At 38.4% G+C, this 10,219-nt stretch overlaps 1 protein-coding gene and 1 long non-coding RNA gene across 2 annotated transcripts; both read left to right on the top strand.

The window, feature by feature from the left end:
- Window positions 1-4,510: 4,510 nt before the first annotated feature.
- LOC103515105 (syntenin-1-like) lies at window positions 4,511-8,109 on the top strand. Its single transcript, XM_008480023.3, has 6 exons — window positions 4,511-4,645; window positions 5,136-5,273; window positions 5,943-6,040; window positions 6,802-6,869; window positions 7,034-7,229; window positions 8,008-8,109. Exons 1-6 carry the CDS (start codon window positions 4,553-4,555, stop codon window positions 8,051-8,053), a joined length of 639 nt encoding a protein of 212 aa, XP_008478245.1. The 5' UTR covers window positions 4,511-4,552; the 3' UTR covers window positions 8,054-8,109.
- A 491-nt stretch (window positions 8,110-8,600) lies between these two features.
- Window positions 8,601-9,941, top strand: LOC113469896. Its single transcript, XR_003393172.1, has 3 exons — window positions 8,601-8,679; window positions 9,017-9,270; window positions 9,470-9,941. It is a non-coding gene; the product is annotated as an uncharacterized LOC113469896 (long non-coding RNA).
- The last annotated feature ends 278 nt before the right edge of the window (window positions 9,942-10,219 follow it).

Below are 10,219 nucleotides of genomic sequence, written 5' to 3'. Positions count from 1 at the left end.
AATTATTTACGTGGGCAGGCAGGTACATAACAAAAATAGTTATCAGCAAGTCAGGCTCGGACGTTCGGTCTTACTGGGGTCCTTACACAGGGAGTAGACCTGCTTAGTCTGGCTCAGATGCTAACATTGAAGATAATAAATAAATAAACAAACCTTTATTTGGTGGTCATTTAAAGGCACAATACAATACATACCTAGGCGTGGTGTAGTCATCCTTGTAGTTTTCGATTCCTGGAGGGATTGAAATTTTTTTACCAGGGAAATGATCGATTCCGTGACTGGTTGACGGGAGAGGAAATCGAGTGACTTTGTAATTTGAATGTGCGTGAAATGAGACATCTGGAAAAACCTACAATACCTACTACACCAAATTGCATTGACTTACTTATTTATATTAAAAAAAAAGGTTTGAATTAGCGTGGTGATAGTTAAACATTTTCCGAATGATTTCCTGCAGGTGAACGGGAAGACTGTAGCTGGATCCAACATGCATCAGGTTCATGCGTTACTGAGGAATTGTCCTGTCAATAATATATCCATTGTGGTACGGGATAGGTGAGTTATTACTTCATTAGTCGTCATCCCTGGAAAACTGGTACAAAGTTGAAGTCGTAATCGTTTCCATAGCGTCTAAAGCCAGCCATTCACTATCAGATAGACCTGACACCTGATGATCACACACACTATCAGGTAAACCTGACATCCCTGGAAAACTGGTACAAAGTTGAAGTCGTAATCGTTTCCATAGCGTCTAAAGCCAGCCATTCACTATCAGATAGACCTGACACCCGATGATCACACACACTATCAGATAGACCTGACACCTGATGATCACACACACTATCAAGTAGACTTGACAGGTACGGCTGAAAAGGTCCGAATGTCAGGGTCTGCCTGATACCTGATGAGGACACACACTATCAGGTAATCAGGTATAGCTAACACCTGATCAATCTACCTAATAAAATAAGTGGCTGGCCTAATAGTTTGGAATAGACCTTCTCAAAGTCACCGACTTACCGAGTCTTCAATTCATCATTCCTTCATTCAAGAAGTGTTATCCTTGTGCTACCATTGTAATTGTTCTTGTGACATGACGTTAAAATTTTGAGAAATGTTAGAGTGCAAAGTTGTGAAAGTTGCCTTTATTTTCTATTTCTTTTCAAATACCTACGTATTCTGCAAATGTAATAGAAAGTCGTGTGATGTTCACACCAGATTTTTTTTTTTTATGCTATTGTAGAAAGTTAAGATTAAAGTAGATAATTATGCATAATTTTTTTTCTTTTTTTTTTTTATTCACTGTCTACACGCAATTATGGCAATTGCAATTACGTAGACAGGCTTAAGGTTCAGGGGGACTCCGTATGCAGGCCATTAGCCTATATCCAGAATCTCCCTGCACCTGTCCCTAAATTTGATTACATGTATATTTAAATCTAAGTTTACAGAGTGTCTATTGAAGCAGATAAGGGAGGAGATTAACGGTGACTCCAGGTACACAGGAGAACAATTTCCATGAAGTATTTTTAAGTTCTTCCCATTTGAAATACCTATATGCCAAAGCTCAAGGCCAAGACCCCAATTCAGCAACTGCTGAGGTATAAACATTGAAGATATCAGCCTGAAATAAAATTCCTCTCGCTAAGGAAATAGCAAAGGTTGAGTGAGTTTTTTTTTTTTTAGGTTTAATAGAAGGTACTGTACCTAAGTGCTAAGGTCATATCGTCTCGAAAGCGGAGAAGGAGGACAGACTAGGAGAAAGCCTGCCGTTCCTAGAACGACCCTTATATCTCACCCGGGGTATATTTTATCCTAAACAGCTGTTTAAGGATAAAATCTACCCCGGGTGAGACTCGAACCAGCAAATAACGTTTATTTGCGGGTTTGAGTCGGGTATAGGTATATTAAATTTCTTTATAATCTGACCAAATTCTGCACTTGTTAGGAGAAGCAACACCATTGAAGCGAGGTACCTAACTACCTATATGGGGAAGATAAACAGCCGAGTAAACAATAAACATCCTTCATTGATAAACTGTCTACGCACCAAAGGCTAGCGTAGGCTAAAAATACCTACGTAGCTCCCAACGGGTATATTAAATTTCTTTATAATCTGACCAAATTCTGCACTTGTTAGGAGAAGCAACACCATTGAAGCGAGGTACCTAACTACCTATACGGGGAAGATAAACAGCCGAGTAAACATCCTCCATTGATAAACTGCCTACGCACCAAAGGCTAACGTAGGCTAAAAATACCTACGTAGCTTCCAACGCACCAAACACTAAACAACATTCAAACAAGGGGAGTAAACAATTTTGTTTGTTCGAGATTATTGTTTGTTGTTTTGATTACCTACCCAATTTTGATAGCCTATAAGACGAAACACGTGGAAAACAAATCCAATAGATACGTAGGTAGGTATAAAATATCTACCTATTGATTAAAAAAAAAGTAAACTTACCTACCTTGTGCTTGTACAATTCAGGTACCTATATAACTACAACAAAATAATTCTTCTTATTTTATTATTATTAGGTATTATTATTATTATTATTATTATTATTTTTCGTGTGAAAAGCAGTCAGCTGCACGGTCTCATTTTTCCAGATGGTCACCCATCTAAATACACACCACACACAATGTTACTTAACATTAGTGATCCCCTGGGAAACTGGACCCACAAATCCAAACTTGAAACCTGTAGGCCGTAGGGGAGTCCGTAGATACGAAAAGTGAAACGTATACTCAACTTGCGCCGTAAAATTCATCACTTGACTATGCAATACGCTAAAGATTTTATCATCAGCTGACTTTTGTAAACAAACTGATAAGGGAAAAAAATGTAAACAAAACTTAACAGAAGTGGAACAGAAACAGAACCTGGATTTTTATTAATTTGTGTTTTTAAATTAATTCAATTTAAATAAAATAATTCTAGGTGCATTAGATTTTCATTAATCTAAGAAATGCACTCTGAAAGTAGCACGCAATATGTGTGAATTTTGAATTTGAAAATAGGGTAAGTTGAGATTTGAGATTTCTTTCCGTAGGAGTTTCCGAGAAAAAGGATCCCTGGGTATCCTGAGATCCTGCCTTTACCTTGACCCTAAAAGTATGTACTGTTCCTTTTTTGCTAGAATTGATGCTAATTTGTGCTAATTGTAACAGACAGATGTTAGAAGGGACTGACATGCCTCTTTTTTAATTGGAGTAGGTTTAGATTATGGTTCTAATTAGAGTGGGTTTAGATTACAGTCGGACAGAGAGACAGTGTGGAAGTTTGTTGGGAATATGAAGAAAGGATCAAGTGTGTTGTAGATAGGTTTGGTGTCATGAAGAACAGACCCAGGAAGGGAAGTATGGAGAGATTAGAGAGGCTCAGGTAATATCTAGTTTATTATTATTATTTTAGACAGATTTACTGATGAGTCAGAATTGACAAGAAGCTCTTACATATCTCTGTGAGATATACCTAGCTTTGGTGTATTTTCCAGTGTTTACTCTGGTCTGTGTTCAGTTTACATAAGGAAAATACACCTACTTGTTGTTGTTGTTAACATCTCATTCCATTTATGCTGTCTCCAAGTTAAGGAATTCTGCTGCTGCCACAGGATTTGTCCAGAGTGAAGACGGATCAAGGGTAGTAGGATTTGCCATACAGTTGAAGAGATGTGGTAGATCATGTACCTATACTTTCTGTTATTTTCTTACATGGTTATTCTGCAACTTTTTCTTTATTTTCAGAGTGATATTCAAATCTACAACCATCATGTCTAACATCTACCCCTCCCTGGAGGATATGAAATATCACCAGATGACTAAAGTAAGCTCTTTTTTTTCCATAAGTCAACCCATGAGAGTCAAGGTGTACACTAAAGTGACATCAAACCCTTCTCTCTTTTTTGCTAATATCTCAGTCGCTCCACATCAGAACGCATTGAGTATTTGTCCGTTAGTTAAAAAAATTCCTACTATGTATTTTCAATGTTATTTGACATGTTTACTTAGTACCGGATTCAGCAAGATCAAAAAAAGAAAGAAGAAGAAAAATTATCTGATCTTTAATATTATTGGAAACCTCACCCAAGTAAACGCAACTGCTCTATTGTCCAAGTTGAGAAGTGATTTTAAGAGTAGTTTGAATCTTCCGCGCTACCAACTAACGCGCCAAAGGCAGACGCGCCAAAAATTTTCTGTCTTAAAATACTCTCCGTGTAATCAAGAATCATATAAATAATAAAATATGAAAAAAATTGGATTTTTTTTTAAGTCCGAAGCAACATTGACTTTGGTTGATATCTGGAGTGACTATCCGATTTTTACCAAATTATTACAGTCGCGTCCTTGGACCATAGTGGGATAGCATACCAAATTTCATCTCTCTACGACAAACCAATCTCACAAGCACTTTTAGAGCGACCCTTTAAGCTTCCTGAGATTTTCTTTTTCCAGTAGGTACATGAATAACGTGAAGGATTAAGAGAGAAGGAAGACAGGACCGATTCATTCGGTGACCCCGTATAGTGGAGGGACAAATGGGGAGTCAATGGGGCCTACGGGACCCAATGGGGTGGCGATGATAGCACCGTTCTTCCGACATGGGATGCAGAAGGCCCAGGTCCATCATGGCATTCGGGAGGTGAGACACATAGATAAGAAGGCAGAAGAATTAAAAGATTTTTTTTTTTTAAGGTTTGATAGAGGGAACTGTAACTGCTAAGGTCTTATTGTCCCGAAATCGAAGAGAGAAGGAAGACAGGATAGGAGAAAGCCAGCCGTTCCGAGAACAAACCTTATCTGTTCAGGATAAAATCCGCCCCGGGCGGGAATCGAACCCGCAGCCTAGCGCTTACAAGGCAGACGCGCTAGCAACCAAGCTAAATTAAAGCTGGTGCTTGGAAAAAAAAAAATCTTACAGCAAACTGTCTCTTTTGAAGCCACTTTACAGATTTATTTCTTCGTAGAAAAAAAAAGATCCCATTGATGGTATCTTGCCATAAAATATGTATACGAGACCTTCTTTAGACTGCTTTGGTAAAGGTACTTTGTGTCTCATCCAAGCAGGATAAACAAAGTATATTCTATTCTATTCTACATATTATATTCTATTGCCTCCTTTACCTCCACAGCTATTCCTCTGCAAAGACATCCATGGTAAGATAGGACTTCGAGTGGCAGCTATACACGAGGGTGTGTTTGTCTGTTTGGTGCAAGAAGGATCACCCGCGGCCCTTGTGGGGTTAAGGTTTGGTGATCAGATACTGCAGGTAATTTTATAACCTGTAGTTAAACGAGTTTTTTTTTTTTTCTTTTTTTTTTAATACTACGGAGTTTGAATCTCGACTTAATTTGTAGTTAGGACTCCCCAAAAAATAGCATAAAAAAAAGCCCCGCATAAAAAAAAGCCCCGCCAAGTCGTTCCCACAATTGAATTAAGATTCAAACGTCAGAAGACTTTAACTTTATCTAATTTTGTTTCAAATTGAAGTAGTTAAACGAGTTTTTTTTTTTTTTTTTTTAATACTACGGAGTTTGAATCTTGACTAAATTTGTAGTTAGGACTCCCCAAAAAATACCTGCATAAAAAAAAGCCCCGCCAAGTCGTTCCCCCAATTGAATTAAGATTCAAACGTCAGAAGACTTCTTTAACTTTATCTAATTTTGTTTCAAATTGAGCTCCCGTGGTGTAGTCATCCTTGTAGTTTTCGATTCCTGGAGGGATTGAAATTTTTTTACCAGGGAAATGATCGATTCCGTGACTGGTTGACTGGAGAGGAAATCGAGTGACTTTGTAATTTAAATGTGCGTGAAATGAGACATTTGGAAAAACCTAAAATACCTACTACACCAAATTGCATTGACTTACTTATTTATATTTAAAAAAGGTTTGAATTAGCGTGGTGATAGTTAAACATTTTCCGAATGATTTTCTGCAGGTGAACGGGAAGACTGTAGCTGGATCTAACATGCATCAGGTTCATGCGTTATTGAGGAATTGTCCTGTCAATAATATATCCATTGTGGTACGGGACAGGTGAGTTATTACTTCATTAGTCGTCTTCCCTGGAAAACTGGTACAAAGTTGAAGTCGTAATCGTTTCCATAGCGTCTAAAGCCAGCCATTCACTATCAGATAGACCTGACACCTGATGAGCACACACACTATCAAGTAGACCTGACACCTGATAAGCACACACACTATCAAGTAGACTTGACAGGTACGGCTGAAAAGGTCCGAATGTCAAGGTCTACCTGATACCTGATGAGGACACTATCAGGTAATCAGGTATACCTAACACCTGATCAGATCTACCTGATAATAAGTGGCTGGCCTAATAGTTGGAATAGACCTTCTCAAAGTCACCGACTTACCGAGTCTTCAATTAATCATTCCTTCATTCAAGAAGTGTTATCCTTGTGCTGCCATTGTAATTGTTCTTGTGACATGACGTTAAAATTTTGAGAAATGTTAGAGTGCAAAGTTGTGAAAGTTGCCTTTATAAACACGGCCCAAGACTGTCGCGGAACTGTATCTGACATGTTCTACCGCAGTATGCTAAGAACTCACTTTTACATACGTGCCTAGTATGAATTTATAGTCCAATTTTCACACCACTTTAGGGAGAGGGTGTTCGGCACTCTGATTTGAATTTTATCTATGAGCCCTGGGCATGCTATTTTGTTATTCAATAGGTTATGTATAAAAACCGCAGTATGCTAAGAACTCACTTTTACACACGTGCCTAATATGAATTTATAGTCCAATTTTCACACCACACCTCTACCAATTTCCAGGCCGTTTGAACGTAACGTGACCCTACACAAGGACTCGGCCGGACACGTCGGCTTCCAATTCAAACGAGGCCAAATTATTCGCCTCGTCAAGGAGTCCTCGGCCTCGCGGAACGGCCTCCTTACGGATCATCACATACTGGAGGTCAATGGCCAGAATGTGGTCGGCCTTAAGAACGTAACGTGACCCTACACAAGGACTCGGCCGGACACGTCGGCTTCCAATTCAAACGAGGCCAAATTATTCGCCTCGTCAAGGAGTCTTCGGCCTCGCGGAACGGCCTCCTTACTGATCATCACATACTGGAAGTCAATGGCCAGAATGTGGTCGGGCTTAAAGACAAGGAGATAAGGGAGATTGTTGAGAAAGCGCCGTGCGTTATCAATTTGACGATTATGCCGAGCTACGTGTATCATCACATGATGAACAAGTGAGTGAGATTAATTTTATCTTATTAGGCCCGGATTTAAATAAAGAAGTAAAAAAAAAAAACCTGGTGTGAACATCACACGACTTTCTGTAACCTTTGTTTTTTTTTTTAAGAGGTTTGACAGAGGGAACTTTAACTGCTATGGTCTTATCTTTTTTTTTTTTTTTTAAGAGGTTTGACAGAGGGAACTGTAACTGCTATGGTCTTATCGTCCCGAAATCGAAGAGAGAAGGAAGACAGGATAGGAGAAAGCCAGCCGTTCCGAGAACAAACATTATCCCATCAGGATAAAATCCGCCCTGGGCGGGAATCGAACCCGCGGCCTAGCGCTTACAAGGCAGACGCGCTACCAACTAACGCGCCAAAGGCAGACGCGCCAAAAATTTTCTGTCTTAAAATACTCTCCGTGTAATCAAGAATCATATAAATAAAAAAAAATTGAAAAAAAAATTGGATTATTTTTTGAAGTCCGAAGCAACAATGACTTTGGTTGATATCTGGACAGTCGATTTTTACCAAATTATTACAGTCGCGTCCTTGGACTCTAGTGGGATAGCATACCAAATTTCATCTCTCTACGACAAACCAATCTCACGAGCACTTTTAGAGCGACCCTTTAAGCTTCTTGAGATTTTCTTTTTCCAGTAGGTACATGAATAACATACAACTTTAATAATTCGTCAAGTAAAGGCTGTTTCTCGTGCTGGAATCCCTGTTCTAGGGTTAGGTAGCATACAAAAAGAACTTTGTTTAAACCTTGGTTCTGTTTTTGTTTCAGGATGAACTTCAATTTAGTTCGGAACACGATGGATCACTCCATTTGAAACTTACTGGATACAGTGCGTATCGTGTGTTGCTGTGGTCACTCCTAAATAGCCACACATACAACTTTAATAATTCGTCAAGTAAAGGCTGTTTCTCGTGCTGGAATCCCTGTTCTAGGGTTAGGTAGCATACAAAAAGAACTTAGTTTAAACCTTGGTTCTGTTTGTGTTTCAGGATGAATTTCAATTTAGTTCGGAACACGATGGATCACTCCATTTGAAACTTACTGGATACAGTGCGTATCGTGTGTTGCTGTGGTCACTCCTAAATATCCACCACTCCTAGTTACCTACTCCTGATCACTCCTTTGATCAAGTCACTCCCTTTTCGAACGAAGCGAAGGTCTAAGTTTTATCTCATTGAGGTGTGATGTAGTGCGTATCGTGTGTTGCTGTGGTCACTCCTAAATATCCACCACTCCTAGTTACCTACTCCTGATCACTCCTTTGATCAAGTCACTCCTTTTTCGAAGAAAGTGAAGTCCAAGTTTTATCTCGTTAAGGTATTTATGTTGCTGTGGTCACTCCTAAATAGCCACCACTTCTAGTTACCTATTCCTTATCACTCCTTGATTAAGTCACTCCCTTTTCGAACGAAGCGAAGGTCTAAGTTTTATCTCATTGAGGTATGATGTATGTTGCTGTGGTCACTCCTAATTACCCACCACTCCTAGTTACCTACCTGATCACTCCTTTGATCAAGTCACTCCCTTTTCGAACGAAGCGAAGGTCTAAGTTTTATCTCATTGAGGTATGATGTATGTTGCTGTGGTCACTCCTAAATACCCACCACTCCTAGTTACCTACCTGATCACTCCTTGATCAAGTCACTCTTTTTCCGAGAGCAAGAACTTTATAAATATGAGTGTAAGTTTTACCTTTACCTACAAATTTTGCATTTAGGTAGTTCGTCTGTTATGCTATAACTCTCGAACGGATGGTCATAAGTTTTATCTCATTGAGGTATGATGTATGTTGCTGTGGTCACTCCTAATTACCCACCACTCCTAGTTACCTACCTGATCACTCCTTGATCAAGTCACTCCTTTTCCGAGAGCAAGAATTTTATAAATATGAGTTACCTTTACAAATTTTGCATTTAGGTAGTTCGTCCGTTATGCTATAACTCTCGAACGGATGGTCCAATTTTTACGAAATTTGGAAACTACTTTCCAACACAGACCGATTAGATTTTAAGCCTGACTGGGCTTTACAAGGTCCTCAATTAAAAGTATGGATCTACTTTTCGTTGGTTTTGGAGAAAGAAATCTCAATTCCGTATTTTCCCACCGTAGGTATATTGATTTTCCGCTCTCTTCATTATTTTCTGTTTTAATGACGTTAAAACATAAATTTACTTTAAAAGTGCCATATGAATACATATTTTAATTTTCGCACGAAATTAGGCTTTACAAGGTCCTCAATTAAAAGTATGGATCTACTTTTCGTTGGTTTTGGAGAAAGAAATCTCAATTCCGTATTTTCCCACCGTATATTGATTTTCCGCTCTCTTCCTTCATTATTTTCTGTTTTAATGACGTTAAAACATAAATTTACTTTAAAAGTGCCATATGAATACATATTTTAATTTTCGCACGAAATTAAATAATAATTGTGGGCATGATCTTTACATAATGTACACGAGTCATTAGTATTTTTTCATTATTATTTTATGGTAGACATTGGTAGACCTAAGGGTCAATCATTTGCGTACGTAAAAAACAATATTATTCACATTCCTAAATCCCTAATGATTCCTGAATCATAGATTAGAAATTTTTCTAAAAAAAAATATGGTAGTCAATTTAGTATTTTCAATTATTATTTAGAAATACAATGTGGACATTTTGTATTTTTAGATCGATCCTATGGAATCAATTTTGACTGTAAACCAACACCACACCCAATCACGGCAGCCCGTGGCAGAGTAAATTTATTGCAGATAACGTTAAAATAGACACTTCATCAATACCTACCTAGTCTGTTAACTTAGCATAGGTGATAATGTGATAATTAGGTTGAATCCAGGACCCCGCTAAATTTTTCTTTCGTTCAATGCCTATTTTCATGCAAATTTTCTCTTGTTGAAGAACTCGTTTTGATCTTGCAGGATCTAAATCTAATATGATTCTAATGCAGCCGTTTCGTATATTACGCACCAGAGTT

The sequence above is a fragment of the Diaphorina citri genome, unplaced genomic scaffold (genome assembly GCF_000475195.1).
Source record: "Diaphorina citri unplaced genomic scaffold, Diaci psyllid genome assembly version 1.1 scaffold1277, whole genome shotgun sequence".
In the NCBI taxonomy this organism is placed as follows: domain Eukaryota; kingdom Metazoa; phylum Arthropoda; class Insecta; order Hemiptera; family Psyllidae; genus Diaphorina; species Diaphorina citri.
The sequence above is the reverse complement of the archived record's forward strand: the minus strand, read 5'-3'. Positions and strand labels throughout refer to the sequence as shown.

Bases quoted from the DNA above. Each gene is read 5' to 3' on its own strand.
- LOC103515105 (XM_008480023.3), top strand. From the start codon at position 4,553: ATGGGGCCTACGGGACCCAATGGGGTGGCGATGATAGCACCGTTCTTC. The intron at 6,870-7,033 runs GCCAAATTATTC...AATTCAAACGAG, and splicing joins CGGCTTCCAATTCAAACGAG to GCCAAATTATTCGCCTCGTC. The intron at 7,230-8,007 runs GTGAGTGAGATT...TTTTTGTTTCAG, and splicing joins TATCATCACATGATGAACAA to GATGAACTTCAATTTAGTTC.